Source organism: Lynx canadensis, chromosome C2 (genome assembly GCF_007474595.2).
Source record: "Lynx canadensis isolate LIC74 chromosome C2, mLynCan4.pri.v2, whole genome shotgun sequence".
In the NCBI taxonomy this organism is placed as follows: domain Eukaryota; kingdom Metazoa; phylum Chordata; class Mammalia; order Carnivora; family Felidae; genus Lynx; species Lynx canadensis.
This window is the reverse complement of record NC_044311.2, coordinates 65191724-65212403: the sequence shown is the minus strand read 5'-3', so window position 1 is coordinate 65212403 and position 20680 is coordinate 65191724. Positions and strand designations below refer to the sequence as shown.

Here is a 20680-nt window from a genome sequence, read left to right as displayed (position 1 = left end):
CCCATGTCGGGCTCTGTGCTGTCAGTTTAGAGCCTGGAGCCTGCATCGGATTCCGTGTCTCCCTCTCTCCCTGTCCCTCCCCCACTCACTCAAAAAATGAATAAACATTAAAAAAAAATCACCAGCGCTCCGGAAATACACATTTTATTGGCCCAAAGTATGATGTGGGTGTAGGGGTTTTGAAAAGCACCGCAGGTGATATTACTGTGCAGCCCAGGCTGAGAAGAACCACCCAAGGATGCTCTGACTGAGCCATTTCATTGACCATCTTTAGATCTTTCTTTTTGGCCTATGAGGCTCTCTAGGTAACACGCTTAATATTCTCCTGTATGCATATGTTCACTGAATCCCATTTCTGATATGGTACACACAACTTTACTCTCAGCTGTGGACTGCGTCTCCCAGGCTAGGGATTTCTATTTTACCTTTTGAGGAGAAACATACAGGCTTCTGCAGGGTTGCAGCTGTCCAACTGGAAACAACACAACACGGGAGGAATTTTATGGATCCAATGGCATTTGAAACAGGTTTCAACTAGTAGTATTTTAGGTTCCTTTCCCTGTTCATCACTTCAAAAGGACATGTTTCTGTCAATTTTTGAGGCTTCAGCGTATTCTGCATGTGAATTGAGGTGATGCTCAGTCCTCTCCTTGAGAAATTAGAATTCCAAAATTCTGGTGCTAGCAAGTGCTTTCCCATTCTTCCCAGTGTTGAGGGGAGTTGTGATTCAACAACAGTAGCACTAACGACAACAAATCTTTACTAGATTTTCAGTGGAGTGTTAGGAGCATGCAAACTCTGACGTGTCCACTTTGTCACCTTTACTCACAGGAATGGCCATCAGTCTTTATAACGCAGAGCTTATTTTCTTCTAGAAAGTTTTTCTGTACATTTTTTTTCCTCCAGAAATGAGAAAGATACTAGCGATTCCTAGCAAAACCATCTGAACATAAGGAAACCATGGCCATAGCAGGGGCACTGTGCTTTATTGCTGTTGTTGTTGTTGAATGAGACCCAGGGGAGGGAAGATGGAAGTCAAAACCCTGGGAGTTCGTCTTGGAGAGAGAGCATTCTGGGTCTCCGTGCGTACGGAGATAGACCTGGGCCCCTAAGGTTTGGCATTTGGATAACAGGTAAGGGACGCAGACTCTGACAAGGAATTAACTGGCAGCCCCCGGGCCTGTATTGTCCATAATCACATTTTAGCTGTCCCATACAGGGAAATCTGAATCGTTAGCTTCTTTTGAGACATTAGCACATGTGATTATGGCCTGTGATCTTGCAGGACCGCGGGTGCCACTGCTCTTTTGGATGCCACCTGGGTGGCCTCGAAAGGCATTTGACTGTGCAACTTTGGGGATGTGGTTTAAGTTTTTAAAAAGTAACAACAACAACAAAAGCAATCCTATTCATGGCAGAAAAACCCTACTTACGTCAGAAAGAATTAAAACATTTATTGGGCATAAATATATTACATATACACTACAGATACAGTTAGGTATTACATATAGCATAGTATTTGCAAAATCTATACATTAAAATTGATATGGCAGTTTTAATACAATGTGTATGAAATAGTCTAAAATTTACAATACAGGAAAACAAGATTTTTTTTTTTTTTCTCCTAGAGTTGAAAACCTTGGAATGTATGTCCAACAGTGAGGTAAAACATTTTGTCTTTCAATTTAAAGAACTGTGCAAGGATAACATTCAAACACATTCAATTAGGGCACTTTTCAATTTTGACAGGAATACTGATTTACTGTAGCCAACAAAACACAGTTAGAAAATGCCAACAATCTCAAGTTGATAAGAACAAGGCAGATAATATGAAAAAAATCTTTTAAAAAAGTTTTCTCTTTAAACAGTTTCTTTGAGGACAAAGGGCAGTTTGCATTACATGACTGGAATTTCTTGTGCCAGGGAGGAATCTGACATACAGAGCATCGGGAATCGGCCACTCACTCATTCGTACGTATTGCAAAAGGGCAAGAGAAATAAGGTCGATATAACACTTTATTTTATTGTTCGTGTGTAACGGCAATACACATATAGTTATATACTGATGTCACAAATACGTATTTGTGATAGAAAACAGAGCCAGATGGAGTAATAATTTTTGGACTGACGGGGTTATAATGGACACCAAATCACGAAGAACAATAAAATAAAGTGCCGCCAGCTGGTATTTCACCCACTTCAGCTTTCTGGTGGTTCAACAGGATGACAATCTCAAAAAAGATAAAGTACTCGTAGCAGTCTTGGCCTTAAGTATTCTTTCATTTAAAACATTTCAACCAATTCAGAGAATTTCTTTATAGCAGCAGTTCTGAAGTGTTTCCAAAAAGGGACCTCCCCCCCCCCCCCCCCCACCTGGCAAACAGGGTTTTTGAACACACTTAACTCTTCATTTCATGCAGGTGTTTTGGGGGGAGAAGGTGTGTTTTAAGCAATGGTCTCCGGAAACGCAGATGCCACGGTAGAGTGGGTCATAATACATACTTAAGCAGAGGGCTGAGTTTTGGAAGGCCAGAACTTTGGCAAAAATATATTTACCTTGATGCCATCACTTTGCAAGGCTAATTAAACTAATTATTACAGTCAATAACAAAATACAAAACTCTCTAGTACTTACTACATCAATATAGGCACACAGAGTAATTCATTGATCTCAGCACTTTCTTTCAAGAGATGATTATGGTTTTTTGGGTACATGTAAACGTTTCAATCTCTGATAATGGATTTTTTTTTTTTTTTTTGGCATTTAATGCACTAGATGCTCTTCTCTTTAAAAACACAAGAAAATGTCAGAAGATTGATAATAATACTACAGATGTTGCCAAGGTACAGGACTGACCTAAAAATTACAAAAGTATAAAACACAAAATAACATGCTACAAGGGGAAATTAGTACATAAGTACATTTAAAAAATTTTACAATAAATAAAGATTGCACTGTAATTGGCATTTAAAGTACTGTATGCAGAATATAGTATAAATAAACCAAAAACAAAATAATGTTGGTTTCCCCATGACTTTGGTATGGGAATATTATAAGCTAGTACAGGATACTGCATCTTAAGACAACATAGACCAAGCACAAAATCGCTATGATCAAGAAAAACCAAGTAGCAAAAATATACAAAAACAGAAGCAGGGGGATACACTGTGTCTGTTGCACCCTTTTGGAATATATTTATTTGCACCTCCAACTCTTAAATGTCCCTGAGGTACGCGAACATTATGGACTTCATATAAATAATCCAATGACTTTGGGTTAAACTTGATTATCTCATGACTCAGAATAAACATGCAAGAGTAACACTTTGCACTCCAATAGCACCTGTTGATCAAGGATCTCAAAGCACTTACAAACATTAGAATCCCCATTTCATTTTATTTCATTTTATTTTTAATGCACGGGAAACTGAGGCACAGAGAGGTAAAGTGACGTGTTCAGGTCACGCAGCAAGTTAGTGACAGATCCAGGGAGAGAATCTAGGCTCCTTCACCCCCAAACACCCTGTGCTCACCACCAAATATCATTCCCTCTCCACACATGGCCAGGTCAAACCCACAAAAATAGGAACTACAAATTTAGATGACTCTCGTTTGGGTTTTACCAGTTTTCATCTGCTGTTAGATTAATAGGATGTGCATTGAATCAAGGTATTGAAATTCGATCACTTCATTGATACCTCAAAGAACAGCCTAAAGGCAAATCTTTCCAAAACAACAAGCTGTAAGAAGACTGCTCACAATTAGTATGAATCATGGACAATGGGCAGAGGCACTAAACAGTCACCAGTTCTCGCCATATAACTCTGGTCAAACATAACAGAATATAATAACTCTAGTGATTAGATTAGAAGTAGTTCTACACAAAGACAAACAAACAAGTTAAAGCAGCTTTTAAAACAGCTGAACAAGGAAACAACTAACTATTGCACAATGCCCTCTTAAAATTACTGCTATGAATCGATGGGGTAAAAATCTACAATGCTCCATAATTTATAGGTGCATTTTGGTTACTTGATTTCTTAGACAGGCAGCTCATAGTGTTAAAATCAGAAGAAATACAGATTATTAAAACATTTTAGATTAAAGTACACATTTTGATTCAAATGAGCTAAACACAGTTAAACAACTGAGTGACAAAAGGGTTGTTTAGGGCAGCCTTATCTGAGCGAACACATCTTCTGTACGTTGTTGTTGCCGTTGTAGTTGTGTGCTAATACTCTGACAACACTGGAATCCTAGACCTGTAACTACACACACTGTGATTCATGTTCACAGATATCGATGATCAAGACAAAAGAAGTGACTGGTGAATATAAATTACTAAACTGTAACATGGAAGAAAAAAAAACAACCAACCAAAGGCTTGCAAAAGACATCAGTGAAAACAGAATAAAGGTAAATCTGAAGATAAAAGAAAACATTTGAAAGCTAGCTTTTGGTATCCGGTTTGCTTTTCTTTAAAAAAAAAAAAAAAAAAAAAAAAAATCCAGTTTAGTCTCTTCCTAGTTTTGCATTTCAAAAAGGTGCACCAAAACACTGATATTTTTTTTTCCTAGCTAAATCTGTAAAACAAGAGAAGTATATAAATCAAAGAACAGAAGGGCTTAAAAAGGGGAGTATCTGAATAAATGTGTGTATTAAAATGTGTAGCATTAATTAAATTCATACCTCTAGTTTTGTTGGGTTTGTTTACTTCATTAAGAAGTACTGTAATATAAAGGCAAACAAAATGGACAAAGTTGCAAAGCCAACCACAATGAGGGCTGCAAACTGTTCGTCAGTAGGCATCATGCTCTTCATTCTGGGATCGTCTATGCTCCCCGTGTCCCCTGTGAGCATGACCTCGCTTCGCTGTAATACAAAAGCCGCAGAGGGGCTGAAAGCTCCGCTTAGCTCCTGAGAGGTGTCTACACAGCGACGGCACACGCACACGCGGAACCTGTAGTCTGTGTTGGTCTGGAGGCCTGAGATCTGGAATGTTGCTTCTTCTCCCTTGTATACCTTCCAGGGAAAACGAAAAAGTCCTGGTCAGTTAATCTGTAACACTGTGGTCTTCTAAAGGAATAATCCTATAACGCTGGGGGCCTTGTGGACCTGGCTTTACGCCATAAAAACAAAAATGATGTAGACGGGTTATTTCTCCCAATCTGTATTTCATCCAACAGCAACAAAGGAAGGTGTTCTAACCCACTCTGAATAAACATAATATAAAATTCAGCGACTAGAATTGCAGCTGGCCTAAGTAATACATACGCATCTAAATTTTAATAAGCATTTAGGCTGTAAATTAGAAGATGACTTAATTCTTACACAGAGCCCCAGATCTTGGTCCACAGAACAAATTAACATTTGCTGAAAGGAAACAATTAAAAAGTTGTAGAAACAATACAATGCAAAGTGTCAGCTGGATGATTTTTTGACAGTTGCATGCACCATATAACACTACCCCATTAAGATATCCTACTTCCACCTTCAAGAAGTACATCCTATTCTGGGGCCCCTGGGTGGCTCAGTCAGTTAAGCATCTGACTGCTGATCCCGGCTCAGGGCATGATCTCATGGTTCGTGAGTTCGAGCCCCAAATAGGACTCTGCACTGATGGGGTGGAGCCTGCATGGGATTGTTTCTCCTTCTCTTTCAAATAAATAAAAAGAAGTACACGCTATTCTGACTTGTTTCTGTAATTAGTTTGGCCTGCTCTAGAAGTTCATATAAATGGCATCCCACTTCACGCCCGCTCTTGTGCCTACAAGCTTCATCCAGGTTACGGATTCAGTAGTGTTCCATCACCTGTCTAGACCTCAATGTATCCATTCTCTTTATGATGGACATTTGCATTTTTTTCCCAGTTTGGAGCTTTTATATAATAAGGCTGCTATGAGCATCTGTGTACAAATCTTTGAGGACTTAAGTTTTTATTTTTCTGGAGTAAATACTTAGCAGAAGTGCTGGGTCACAGGAACATCTACATTTCACTTCATGAGAAATAGTTTTCCCAAGTGATTACATCACTTTGTACCTTCTGCCAGCAAAGTAGGAGAGTTCTGGTTGTGCCCCATCCTCATCAACATTTGTTATTATTGGTCATTTATATTTTAGCCATTCTGATGGGTGATAATGCTATCTCATCTGCATTTGTCTGATGCCTAACGATGTTTCCTATATTTTCATCTGCTTATTGGTCATTCATATACCTTCTTTTGTGAAGAGTATGTTCAAGTCTTTTTGCCTGTTTTTAATTTACTTACTTTTGGTTATTTGTAGGAGCTCTTCTTTTAAAAAATTTTTTTTAAATGTTTATTTATTTTTGAAAGAGAGACACAGAGTGTGAGCAGGGGAGGGGCAGAGAGAGAGAGAGGGAGATACAGAATCTGAAGCAGGCTCCAGGCTCTGAGCTGTTAGCACAGAGCCTGATGCGGGGTTCGAACCCATGAACCGTGAGATCATGACCTGAGCTGAAGTCGAACGCTTAACTGACTGAGCCACCCAGGTGCCCCTGTAGGAGCTATTTTTATCATCTGGATATAAATCCTTGGCCAGATACATCTTACAAATATTTTCTCCTAGTTTTGTGGGAGGTATGTGCCTAATTGTTTTCTTGAAAAAAATTTTTTTCTACACACTCCAAGTTATCACAAATTAACATTTAAGTAATTCAGTGGTCCATCTGGTCATACAGACAGTAAACACAAGACAATCTGTTTTTTTCCATTAAGGACCTGGGAAATTTTCTTCCCCTTTGTTAACTCTAATACAATCACCACGAGGCTTACCATTACAGGGACCTGAAAACTACCAGTCTACTTAGAGAACTCTTGGAGGAAGGGAGATCTCACAAGGCTCTTTTATCAAAGTGATAGCCTCAAACTTAAAGAAAATGATGATCACATTAAAATTACATAAAAATTCATGGCTTACATTACAATCAATGAATTGAGATAGGAAAAAAAGTACCTGGAACTCAAGCAAATCAGTAAGAGATTTGGCTGATGAACAAGAAAGTAAAATTAACTGAATCTTTCCTGTATGAATGGCACTGAGGATTGATAAAGCACTTAAAATATGCCTTGTACATAGCACTGCACAGGAAAAGGAAGCTATTACACCAACAACTCCAAATATATTATTAAAACACAGCAATTAAAAGTGATAATCATAAGCATTTTCGACCTAGCTACAGGCTAACTTAGTAAAGCTGTCGTTTTTGCCCATCAATACAAATCCCCTAGAAAATAAAAAGCATTTCCAATGTTCTCAACGTTGTCTGAAACACTTGTCAGCTACACAGTTAGTGGGGATCTACAAATGTTGAGTGTTTTCAAAAAATTTTTTTAAATGTTTATTTTTGAGAGAGAGTGAGAGAGAGAGAGAGAGAGAGAGAGAGACTACGAGTGGGGAAGGGCAGAGAGAGAGGGGGCACAGAATCCGAAGCAGGCTCCAGGTTCTGAGCTGTCAGCACAGAGCCTGGTGCGGGGCTCGAACTCACACGCTGTGAGATCATGACCTGAGCTGAAGCTTGGAAGCTCAACCAACTGAGGCACCCAGGCGCCTCCAAATGTTGAGTGTTTTTAAAGCCTGGTGTATCAACTTCTACCAATTACCAAGAAATAGGACCTACCATCAGTGAACACAAGTATACTGGCCATGCATTTAGTGTTGGGCAAACAAAGACAGTAAAAGGATCTCACAGTTTAGAAAAGGGAACCAACTACCAATGTTCACTTGATATTTAGCCTTTACAAAATTTTTTTGGGGGGCATCTGGGTTGCTCAGTCAGTTGGTTAAGCGTCTTACTTTGGCTCAGGTCACGATCTCACAGTTTGTGAGTTTGAGCCCTGCATCAGGCTCTGTACCGACAGCTCAGAGCCTGGAGCCTGGTTCTGATTCTGTGTCTCCCTCTCTCTCTCTGCCCCTCATCAGCTTGTACTCTGTCTCTCTCTCTCAAAAATAAATAGACATTAAAAAAAATTTTTTTTAAAAGATCATAACCTGAGCTGAAGTCAGACGCTTAACCGACTGAGCTACCAAGGCACCCCAGATATTTAGCCTTTTTCTTAAGATTTTTCCTCCCTCGTTTTCAAACTTTACAATGTCTTATTTATTATACTTTTGTCTAATGACCAAGTGCCAGAAAACCAATTTTGTTTGTTTCTTACTACTATCCAGATTCATCATTGCTTTTGCTAGGCCTTTTGTAAGATTTTAAGCATGTTCTGGGGCGGCTGGGTGGCTCCGTTGGTTAAGCGTCTGACTTTGGCTCAGGTCAAGATCTTGCGGCTTGTGAGTTTGAGCCCCACGTCGGGCTCTGTGCTGACAGCTCAGAGCCTGGAGCCTGCTTCGGATTCTGTGTCTCCCTCTCTCTGCCCCTTCCCCAGCTCACCCTCTGTCTCTCTCTCTCTCTCTCTCAAAAATAAATTAACATTAAAAAAAAAACTAAAAAAAAAAAAAAAAGATTTTAAGCATGTTCCCCTTGGTGAGTTACTTACCTTATTTCTTTAAAGACTGTAGCAAGAGCATTAGCAACTGGAGTCATAGACAGAACTGGTTTGGAGCAACCAAGTATGAAAGGGCTGTAAGAAGAGCGCCCCCGTCTGGTACTAAGAGACCACTGAGGGAGAGGTCTCTCACTGCTCCAGTGATGATTTAAATGATGGTTTAAGAGGAGCTTGTTGTCATGGTGACTGCCCCGCCCCACACACTGCCAGCTCTTCAGGAGTTCCAACTACACCCTGATGGAACTGTCTATGAATTATTTCCCAACATGTGGGTGGTCTCAAGGAAACAAATGGTGTACATGTTTTTTCATTAAAGAAATCTTTTAACTGTAATGTTCTTTACTTTCTTAATTGAGATTTAATCTCCTAAGTCTAAATGCTCAAGTTGGTATTTTCTGAGAAAAGCCTTTTCTTGGAAACTATGGAGACCATTCCTGGAGGGAATGATTTACAACCCACGGGACCAGTTTGATAAAGAAGGTCCTTCCACACTTGCCACCCAGCTCTGGTTTCTTATCTGCAACGTCCCAGTAAACAAGTCATTCTGATTCTGTGGTGAGAAGTTAGCACTGGGATGTTTACTGAATTGGAGAGAAGCTGTCATACAGCTTAGCTGTAAGATTTCCTGCTAGATCTGTTTTATTGAAGAGGCCGCTCCTCCTGAAGTATCTGTTGGCACTTACCACACACAGGTCGAAAGACTGTAGCTGTTGGAGCTCTTCTCCTCCGTGCAACCTGGGGAACTGGGAGGCAAGTGGGCCTTCCCTTCTCAAGCACAGGGACTGGAACCAGGATCCCAGGTCTAAATGCTCGCTCCGTTACTTTCTAGGTTTGTGAACTTAGGCAATCGAACAGCTTTGAGCCTTAATTTCCTCACCTTTAACATGGGAATAGTAACAGTACCTAACCTAACTCTAAGGGGGGCTGAGGGTTAAAGAGAAACTTGTATGTGAAGAATGCTTTGTGAGAACACGCTGCGGAAGGTAAGCCAACTTTACCCAGTTTAATCCTCCTGCTTAGAGATAAAGCAAGCGAGGATCTTCAGAAAGGCTGTTCATTTCTTAAGGATTCCTTGCAAAGATGAGGTCCCACTCCTAAGTCAAATACCTCTGCTCACCACTGGAACCGCCCCAGCTCTGCCTGTGCCATTCCCTCTGGTAGAGGTGCCACCACCTGCCCTCTGCTTTACTCCTCATCTAATGACTACAGTCTGCCATGAGGTCCAGCTCTCATGGCCTGACTCGGTCTTCCCAGACAGCCCCACTCTCTGTCTGGTGTTCCCATTAAACCCCTCCCAGATCACCCCATCCTGGTTCCTGCTGCCTCTGGAGGAAAACACTGCCTTTCCTTTATGCTGTATGGACAGCAATTCCTCCACTCAGTCTGTGCCAAGCAAAGGCTTGGGCAGCATTTCTGTGCTGTGGCCTCTTAATTTCTGCCTTCAAACAATGACCTCGTTGAAGGAAACCAGTTAATAACCTATCCCCACAGATGTTTTTGAGACTTTTGGAAACTGGATATAAATGTTCACTTCTATTTATTTAAATGAATTCTATGGCTTCCAGAATTTGCACAGCTAGAGCTTTGGAAGAAAGCTGGCCCAAAAGTAGATTTCATTTCTTAGGAACCCAATTCATGGAATCCTGAACAGAGACTTCATATATTCATTTTGATGGCTCTTCTCAACTCTAACTTTCTGGAATGAAGATCTCTGAAAATGTTTTTAGAAAGCAAAGGAATGCTACTTTTCTCATACCATTTGGCAAAAAGCTTTAGTGAAGGAAAAATGAATGTCTAATAGAAGGGAACTTCCTTAATGACGAATCCAATTAAAACTTAGGCCTTAATTTGTAAATGTTTTTCTTTTAGCCATTCTTGGTGTTTTAATTGGAACAGCTCCCCCCTTTTCAAGCATTGCCAACTCAAAAATCTTTTAAAAAATATGGTAAACATATTGAGTGTGGGACTGTGTTCTATTATCCACAGCAACCAGCACCATGGATAGCCTCAACTAAGTTGATGCTCAGTGAATGTTCTCTAATTAGAACTTTCAAATACTCAAGAGCAGATATTCTTACACCACACTGTTTGAAAAGAGGGGAGAATTAGCAGAAACAAGGAAACATTAAGTATTAGACACACAAACCACATAGCAACAGAAAAGAATTTTCAGTACAGGTGCAGCCATCATTGTAAAAAATGGAATCATTAACAGTAAGTTGTTTTTAGTGCATTAATAGAAACTATAGTTTCTAATATATTTTAGAAATAGTCAACGATGCTTATTAGGCCTTTTGGATTCTTATTTTATATTTTATTTTTAAGTAGGCTCCACACCCAACATGGGGTTTGAACTCACAGCCCCGAGATCAAGAGTTGCATACTCTAACCGACTGAGCCAGCCAGGTGCGCCGACTTTTGGATTCTTAGCTGAGGAAAAATTAAAACAATTCCAACACCCCATTTCCTGAGGACTCCGGTTCCTGAGGCTGGAGATAACTGATTTGTTTCTGTGTAAACAGTCACAGCCAGGGGATCACAAAACCACAAGTTTGTCCTATCCGTCACACAGCTGTGCCTCCACTGAAGTGACTTTTCCTGGGACTGCACAGCTCTCTGCATCAGGATGGCAGGCCTCGTGTCCCTTTATTTTCATTCATTTTGACAGGGGCACCATTATGGGCTTTTCCTCCTGCCTGAACCCAATTTAAAAGGCATAGCTCCATCTAAGATGGTCTTTATTGAAGTAACCAATCATAATATCTCAATAAGTATAGAAGCAATATTATTTTTATCAAGACTATTTCTGTTCTTGGTTTGATGTATAATAGATCTTAAAGTAATTTTGACCTTTATTCCAAACAGGAGGACCGAAAGTAATATTCAGATAACTGAAATGAACAATCTGTGCCCGTGAATTCAGAACAACATGCTCTGCAGTTGGATTCCTTGATCCCGGAGAGTCTCTGGGGAGGATCCCTGGAGGTCTGCACCTGGGCCAATGCTTGGGTCTCTACTAATACTGCCCCTCTCAAGAACTGCAAAGGGGGGCAGAGCTGCACAGCAGTGTCACTTATGTAGAGCGTTCTCATTACTGAAGGGCCTGAAGCTCACAGTGGCCCCCAGTTAGAGGTTTAGAGTCCCTGCTTTTATAACAAAGTGGCCGAGGCTCAGTGAAGTGAATTAATTCTACTATCACAGGACCGTGGGATACTCTCCAGCTCAAGAGGGAACCCACCAACCTGCAAGCCTCCTTTGTAGAGGGTGCAGTGCTGGGCAGGCGTTGTTGTCCCTGAGCTGAAGAGGACAGGTAAGGGTACTGTTGCTGAACTGCTTCTTGGGGGTCTGCTGTTCTCACCCCAATGGGCATCTAAGCTCTGAGAGCACTGCCCATGCTCTTCTGTTCTATGTCGGCTCTCTCACGGTACAAAGTACCTAATAGTTTCTCAATAAACCAGGGTCCTAAACCTGGACTTCGCTGAACAGAATGAAAACTTGTCTCATGAATTTTTAAGTGGATGTGTGAGCATTTTTCTGATGGCCTCCATCAGATACTTAAAGGAACCTGTAAACCTAAAAAAGTTAATCCGTAAAATAAATGATGGCTTTTAAATGTCCCCATGTTGATCTATTATTTTGCTTTGGATTTGATCCTTTATTCAGGCAAAAATAAAGAGCTGTGTTAGGGAACTGAATTGAAAGCCATTAAAAAATATGTAGGCTCTAAGACTTTCAAATGTTGCCTTAAGAGCAGCTCTTTCCTCATAGTACCTGCTGTGATGCCATGAAGAACCAATGTTAAGTCCCAATACTACATTCTAAAACATGATATAAAATGAAAATTTATTCAGAGATGCCACCAAATTAAATGTAAAGGTCCACAAATTTTGAGATGCTTTAAAGGTTTACTTAATGCAACAAATCTGAGCACCAAGAATATTAATGATTTGTCACAAATTTTTCCCTAACATGTAACAATGTGTTACAGCAGTTTGGTACTCTTTGCTCCTCTTCATGAAATATTTTTTTTAGGGGCTCCTGGGTGGCTCATCCGACTCTTAATTTCAGCTCAGGTCATGATCTCATGGTTTGTGAGTTCAAGCCCCAAGTCTGGCTTTGCATCATGCTGACAGTACAGAGCCTGCTTGGGATTCTCTCTCTCTCCTTCTCTTTCTGCCCCGTCCCTGTATGCTCTCTTTCTCAAAATAAATAAATAAACTGAAAAATTTTTCTTGTAAAAATTATATAAAGTTTGGTAAAAATTTTTCATACTTCTGGGGTATGAATATGAATCATCTTGCTTTACATTCTTATGCAGGTATCAAACTATGTTATATCTCGTGCAAAAAAAAATCAGTCACCTGCGTATACATATAATTTTCATTCCTTTCCAGAATGCTTTATAATTAACACTGTCTGACAAGAAGTTTTAAGCTTCTTTGAAAAAACTTGTGCTTGGCATGTTTATTAATGGCAGGAAAGCCAAATCAATCTATGTATGCGTTCTAATATAGAGTAAAATTTTAGGTGAGGATTTACTCCTTTAAGAGACCATTTATAATTACAACCAACTGCTCACCTCCTATCTTGGTGGCTGAACAAAAGAAAGCTAATAAGCCAGAACCAAGGCAAAGTTAAAATCAATGTTTCAAGTGAAACATCAGAAAAAGCCTTGGTATTTGCCATATCTGCCTGTATAACATAAGCCTGGGAAGCAGAAAGACACTCTCCTGTTACAGGTGATTTTTTTCACCTAAGTTACAAACCTTCTAAATCCACCCCATGCTGAAGCTTACTCTTACTACTACCCTGAGTATAAATAACACCGTTCCTTTGAAACTGCCTCTTTCACGCAGGCAAGAAACATTTACTGAGTGCCTAACTATGTGCCAGTACTGAGAAATAACAAGGAGTAATACAAGCCCATACACTCATAGATCCTGTCTGGTTAGTGCTGGGATTGAGGTATCCAGAGTGCTCCCTAAGAGCACGGAGCTCTGCCGTGGTGTATGCTCGGCGAGAATTACCTCCCCTTTTCTTTTGCTTTGCTTCTATGTATTCAAAGCCTGTTATCTCCGGAGCACAATTATTTTAACCATTACTCTGCACCCATAATATAAATAGGTTTCATTTCCTATTTCATGTCCAGAAAAACTGAATGAAGTACTCAAAACATCATGTTTAAGTTAATGCTTATTGAACAGGGAGAAGCAAAAAAAAAAAATAAAAAAAAAAAATCCAAAAAACCGCAGTACAAATTGTCCCCGACTCAACCGTGGCTTTTAATGCACCACGGCCCACCTTAATCATTTCTTGGTAAATGTAGTAAACACATGGTTATGTGAAGAATGCTAATCCCTATCTACTGAGCCTGCCCTAAAGTACGATGTTTTCATATATTTTCAACAAGAAACTTGCTTATAACTACAATAAGAAATGTATTCTGAGTTCTACACATGTGACTGCATATCCTATTAGGATTTATAAATCCATGGGTCTAAATATATAACATTAAACAAATAGCAGATTTAAAAACAATGTTTTTTTAATTTTACATATATATGTAGGCTTCATGACCAGTGCAGAGCCCAATGAGTGTGTTGAGTGGAACACACAGCCGTGAGATCACGACCAGAGCGGAGATCAAGAGTTGGTCACTTGACTGAATGAGCCACCCCTGTTAAAGATTTTATTTTTAAATAATCTCTACACCCCACGTGGGGCTCAAACTCACGACCCTGAAATCGAATTGCATGCTCTTTCAACTGAGTCAGCCAGGAACCCCAAACAAATAGCAGATTAGAAACAGCCACATTGCTGATAAAATCTAAATTACTGCATTGATTTACCCATGTTTTAGCAATGCTTACGATGTATTGATCTTGATCAAATAATGCTGCCTTCTCAATGTAAAACAGCAATCCCTCTTTTAAGCAGCAGAACATTTTTCTAAGAACAGGTGCAAAAGCATGGTACGGGAAATACAATGTTTTTAAAATAACAAGGACGAACATGCAATGAAGGTACTGTTGGGAAACAAATCATTCTCAAGTGTTAAATGATACGCTGTGAAATTCGGTATCATTTCATCTTTCACTGCTATGGAACAGGACAGTGCTGCTGGAGTTAAGATGACTGCAGTTAAGAGGGAAAAGCCCTCTGCCCTCTATCTGAGCTGAGACCCTGCAACCAATCCTATCTATCTGGTGAGCTCAAACAAACACAGAAAATTATTTAGTCTGAAATGGGATATGCTGTAAAGAATGAGATTGGAAAGTGAAATGATACAACAGTGTTTTCCTCTCTGTTTTCTAGTGTTTTGCTCTTAAAGAGGAATAATGGAAACCTTAATTATATCATCCACTGAGGTTAATCCATACTTACTAGTAAATGTCATAGTTTTTTGCAAAATGGGGCTCATCCTTTTATCTGATTCTTCATATTAACAAAGTACATGAAGTGCACCAAAATTTTCTCTGATCATCTTACACACTTGCAAGTATTCTTCATTATTGTATAAGGAATATTAGCCAGTAATTTAGCAAAAGCTCTGAATCAAATTACTTTCTACTTGCTTTGTGTATCTGGAGCCTCAAGAACTGAACAGAGGGGTCTTACAATTAGGCCAATGTTTTAGAAGACAGGTGACATTTATCTTCAAGTTTCTAAGTTTGATATACACGCATGCCTGCATTAAAAGCTCTGGGAAGGGGGCGCCTGGGTGGCGCAGTCGGTTAAGCGTCCGACTTCGGCCAGGTCACGATCTCGCAGTCCGTGAGTTCGAGCCCCGCGTCGGGCTCTGGGCTGATGGCTCAGAGCCTGGAGCCTGTTTCCGATTCTGTGTCTCCCTCTCTCTCTGCCCCTCCCCCGTTCATGCTCTGTCTCTCTCTGTCCCAAAAATAAATAAACGTTGAAAAAAAAAAAATTAAAAAAAAAAAAAAAAGCTCTGGGAAGGAATGGGCTTCACCTCTCCTCAGAGTAATGGGATCATATCCTGATTTCACAAAACAGTTATTAAGTTCCTGGAAACATTACGGAAACCGATGGAGTATCTGAATCATCTATGGATGATCTGAATCATCAGTATCTGCTGGTGGTATCAGTACCAGTGACTGACATTGTACAGTTGTGAAAGAACAAAGGATCGGTTATATTCCAATTACATTCTCTCTTGCATGGGTTTATCAGGTGATCTGTATAAGCCTTGCTAACTCAAGTTATGGTTCATGGACCAGCATCACGTGGGAGCTGGAACCCTCCCCCCCCCCCCCCGACTAGTGAATCAGAATTTGCATTTTAACAGATTCCTAGGTGATTGCACATTTAAGGGTGACAAACAGTGACCTCGAGTTGCTGAATCACAGGCCTCAAGAGCTGCTAAGTCATGTACTTTATCCTTCTAACTTCTATAAAAAAAGGCAGACAGGACACAGGCTTCAGCAGTTAGGTTGAAACTACTCTCCCTCTGTAGTAAAGCCATTGGCACTTGGGTTTTCATTGCATACCGATTTTGACATTTGTAAACATCACTGCCGATATCAAATACAAATACAGAATTTAATATTCTTTGTAAGGTCATGCTTGAGAACTGAAAATTCAATGCCTCCACAGACAAAATGGAAACTAGGGCTTATATAAATGGGTATACACTAGGCAGTTTCTATGATTGGCTGTAAGAAAACCCTGGCTCACCAGTCACTGAATCTTTCAAGGCTAGAGGTAGAGGCTTAGACTGAGAAGCTGCACACATGTCAAGCACGCCGGTTCTTACCTGTTTGTACTCAGATTCTCTTCCAACCAATACCTGCAGAATGTAGTTGACAGGGTCACCTTTCATCGGTGGTACCGTCTCCCATAAAATTTCACATGAATTTCCTTCCAACTGTGTGACTCGAGGTGCTGAAATACAGATCCACAGATCCAAGCTCAAAATCCAAAATCACAGTAACAGTCAACATTTTGGTAATACTGGAGCAGGAGAGTGCTTAGTGTCCGCTCTGAGAGGGGGGTTTATTGGCCCAACCTCCTACAAGACCTGCGGGGAGCCCTTTATAAAGAAAAGATCCTCCATGACTAGCAAGCCATTGATGAAAACTCCTTTGCTTATTATCCTATTAAAAACTGCTCAGCCTCCATTTGCAACTACGTGGATGGGGCTGGAGGGTATTACGCAAAGTGAAATTAGTCAGACAAAGACAAAAATCATATGACTTCACTCATATGAGGACTTTAAGAGACAAAACAGATGAACATAAGGAAGGGAAACAAAAATAATATAAAAACGGGGGGGGGGACAAAACAGAAGAGATTCATAAATATGGAGAACAAACAGAGGGTTACTGGAGGGGTTGTGGGAGGGGGGATGGGCTAAATGGCTAAGGGGCACTAAGGAATCTACTCCTGAAATCACTGTTGCACTATATGCTAATTTGGATGTAAATTAAAAAAAGTAAAAAATAGAACACGTTAAAAAAAAAAAAAACGGCTTAGCCTGGATTGCATTTTTGTTCTTTTCCTTTCTTTTTTTTTTTTAATTTTTTTTTTTAACGTTTATTTATTTTTGAGACAGAGAGAGACAGAGCATGAGCAGGGGAGGGTCAGAGAGAGAAGGAGACACAGAATCTGAAACGGGCTCCAGGCTCTGAGCTGTCAGCACAAAGCCCGACGCGGGGCTCGAACTCACGGACCGTGAGATCATGACCTGAGCCGAAGTTGGCCACTTAACCGACTGAGCCACCCAGGCGCCCCGCATTTTTGTTCTTTTTCAAATAGCTATTGAACACGTTGTAGGATTAGGCCCTGAGCTGGGTACTTTGGAGAATTCAAAACATGGACTATAAACCTTGCTTTCTAGGGAATTAAGACCTAGTTGAGGGAAGGGGAGAGCAAGGTTTGAGACAAATACAAAGAGAAATAAAATGTGAGCGAGTTCCAGGGGTAAGGTTTGAGGAGCGGGTGACATGTGAGCTTAAGTCCCAGAGAATGGTCAGCATTGTGAGAAAGCCTGTAAAAGTCAAGTTATCTCATATTTGTATATATTTTTTAGTACATTTTTCACCTACTGGACTCCTAATTCTGGCTTAAAGGAAAATTACATTAGTTTGCAGTAAAGCATGTAAAATGTTACAGAATTTTAAAATATTTTCTCATAGCCTATGCTATCTCTCTACAGCTTAATTCAATATCTGATATTTTTCTACGTTATAACTAGAACACATAACTCCTCTCTGAACCCCCTTATTCTTTAATTTGTAATTACATGAAATTAATTCTTTAGAGGTAGCTGTTTCTATTTGCATCTGTATAGTACTATTTCGGAAAAATAAAGGCTTTCTCAAAAATGAGTTGCAATTAATTGGCTAAAACCCTAATTAATTTATGGAAAAAATAAGGCTCTCCAGCTTATTATATTATAGCTATCTATATATCTATCTATATATATAGATATAGATATAGATATATAGATATCTATATATATAGATAGATAGATAGATTATATTTGGAGGACCAAATAGTTCTCCAGCTAAGGTAACAATTTCCTGAACTGAAGAGGAAGAGGAAGAAGATCTGACCATGCGGCAGTGTGAGGAGCCTGTCCTTCTGTAGAAAATGTACCATGAAATTCAAGTGCTATCAATTTAGTATTCCATTGTCCACAAAATGAATCTCCACCAACAAACATGTTGAGAGGCAAAATTAGTGGCAGAAAGACCCCTGACAGGGCACCTGGGTGGCTCAGTCGGTTAAGCGGCTGACTTCAGCTCAGGTCATGATCTCATGGTCAGTGAGTTCGAGCCCCACATCGGGCTCTGTGCTGACAGCTCGGAGCCTGGAGCCTGTTTCGGATTCTGTGTCTCCCTTTCTCTCTGCTCCTCCCCCGCTCACACTCGGTTTCTCAAAAATGAATAAACCTTAAAAAAAAAGAAAATTAAAAAAAAAAAAAAAAAAAGACCCGGGCCATTTGCTAGTTGGTAAAGGTTGGTAAATGTTCCTCGTCACAACAAATCTATTAAACCCAGTGTGTTCAGGAATCTCTTCTGTTACAGCTGACAGGCAAAATGCCACCAAGGGGCTGGGGCATTTACTACCCACGTGACCCAGCAAGGCCTTGCATCCATTTATAGTAGTTTCTTAGTCACGTGAAAAAGCCACTGCCAAAGAACTTCTGGACTGCTGAGGAGCAGGGAAGCCAGGGAGAAGGTAGCTACCATAAAGTACCCTTGAAAGAGCTACAGGAAACCTTCACAGAATCCAAGCCAGGCCTTGACCCAGGCCCTGAGGTCTCTTATCCTCAGAAACGGACCCTACCCTGGTGGTAGCCGACATAGCTCCTCCATGTGGAAGCAGTGAATCCAATGGCCTTGCTCCCGGGGCCACACATATGAAGGACCTTTTTGCACAGGTCGTGCTCATCCCCCTAGCCACCTAAACGATATAGCGACTCACTTTACCCGTGTAAAACCTGGTTCAGGTAAGCTGCCTGTCTGTCCGGCAGCCTCAGGTCATCCTGGGCAGCAGGGACCTCCATAAGAATCACCCTATTGGCGAATGAAGGGCAAGGCTGAGGAGGCCGTGAGCGGCCCGGTGGGAGGGCTGAGCCAGACGTCGTCTGCCCTGTCATCTTGCAAGTCAGCTGGGCACAAGGCAGAACTCCGTGGCTGGAAATGGGAGTCGAGCGCTCACTACACCCCATGGAGGGAGAGCCTGGGCAGAGTGGCTTTTGCTCACTCTCCGTGCCCATGAAGGGACAGAGTAAACTAGTCACTGGCAAACCTCAAGACAAATGCTCAAGTTGGTGAGAACACCCTTCCAAAGGACCTCTCCACAGTGGCGGGGGGGACAGGCTGATGAATTGCCTGGGTCAGTCTCTAGTCTCCAGGCACCACAGCCATCTGAAGACGGAGGCCAACCTCTCCTCCTCCTGCCAGTCTCTGGGAAGGGAGACTGTCAAACCCTCTGTGGTAAATGGTCACAAGTGCTACCCACACCGGCGTCCACCCTCATTTCTAACCCCAAGTGTGCCACTGGGGTGTGTTCCTTTTCTCTGTCCCATCCTCTGCAGGGATGAGGCCACTACATTATTTGCAGTAAACATTTATACAGACCTGAGGAAAGGCCTTAGCAATTCCTCAGAGAACCCATTCCTCAGCCTTCTCTTTCAAAAGTTGTTTTGATTCTATGTTGTTGATACTAGAAATATTAAGAGAGTACATTTTAGGTCAGAACAGAGCCTCCTACTCCAGGTCCAACATTTCCTTACTCTCATAGAAGAGCCTGCCAGAAACTCATGGCCTACAGACCTTTGATGGTGGGGGGGACGCTCTTGGTTGTGCTGAAAGTGTAGGTTTCTGAGAAGGGCCCTTCCCCAGCCTCGCTTGCCGCCTGGATTCTGAAGGAGTAGCATGTGAATTCCGTCAGTCTCTGGACCTTATAGGTGTGGCTGGGTCCTCTGTAGATGGAAATAAACCTAGAGGAAGGAGCAGAGACCATTAGCCATCTGAACTTTTATTAGTGACAAGAAATCGTCACTGTTAACTTACCTTCTACTCTATCCTATAGAGGCGATGAAGTTCATGTTAACTGGGCACCTGAGAAATACGATGTCCTCTTTACCCATGTTTTCCAGATAAGTGAGTTTTGGCTAGAAAATTCCTTAAATTTTAACCTTTATCTTTGCAACAGCTTTCAAAGCCCCTTTCCCAAACTAGTAAGAAGACATTTACGATTACAGAGCTTTCAGAAAACAGTTTAAAAGGAGAAAACAAAAATACTTGGCTCAGAATCATCTATCAGGTTAATCAAAATAACAGAAAAACAGCCCAGGTGAACTGGACAGTTTAAACTGGTAGCTTCTGGAGCCTTCTCCTATCTGAACGAGGATAATTTTGTACTTTGCTAATCATTATTTCTACGAGACATAAACATAGAAGGCATGAAGATAAAAAAAAAAAAAAGGCCTTTGGGGTGCCTGGGTGGCTCAGTCGGTTAAGTGTCCGACTTCAGTTCAGGTCATGATCTGATGGTTCATGTGTTTGAGCCCCGCATCAGGCTCTGTGCTGACAGCTCAGAGTATGGAACCTGCTTTGGATTCTGTGTCTCCTTCTCTCTCTCAAAAATAAATGTTAAAAAAAAAAAAATTAAAAAAATAAGCCCTTACATTTTCA

The 20680-nt window shown here is 40.8% G+C and overlaps 1 protein-coding gene across 2 annotated transcripts in view; it reads right to left on the bottom strand.

Annotated features, from left to right (window-relative positions):
- Positions 1 to 1434: 1434 nt before the first annotated feature.
- Positions 1435 to 20680, bottom strand: part of FNDC3B (fibronectin type III domain containing 3B) — a 365061-nt gene continuing 345815 nt past the window's right edge. For both annotated transcript variants that reach the window (XM_030328930.1, XM_030328931.1), the window contains exons 24-26: positions 19817 to 19983; positions 16288 to 16415; positions 1435 to 5022 (exon numbers count right to left, since the gene is read on the bottom strand). In XM_030328930.1, coding sequence (XP_030184790.1) covers positions 4711 to 5022; positions 16288 to 16415; positions 19817 to 19983 — 607 coding nt within the window. In that variant the 3' untranslated portion in view covers positions 1435 to 4710. The remainder of the gene's footprint in view (positions 5023 to 16287; positions 16416 to 19816; positions 19984 to 20680) is intronic.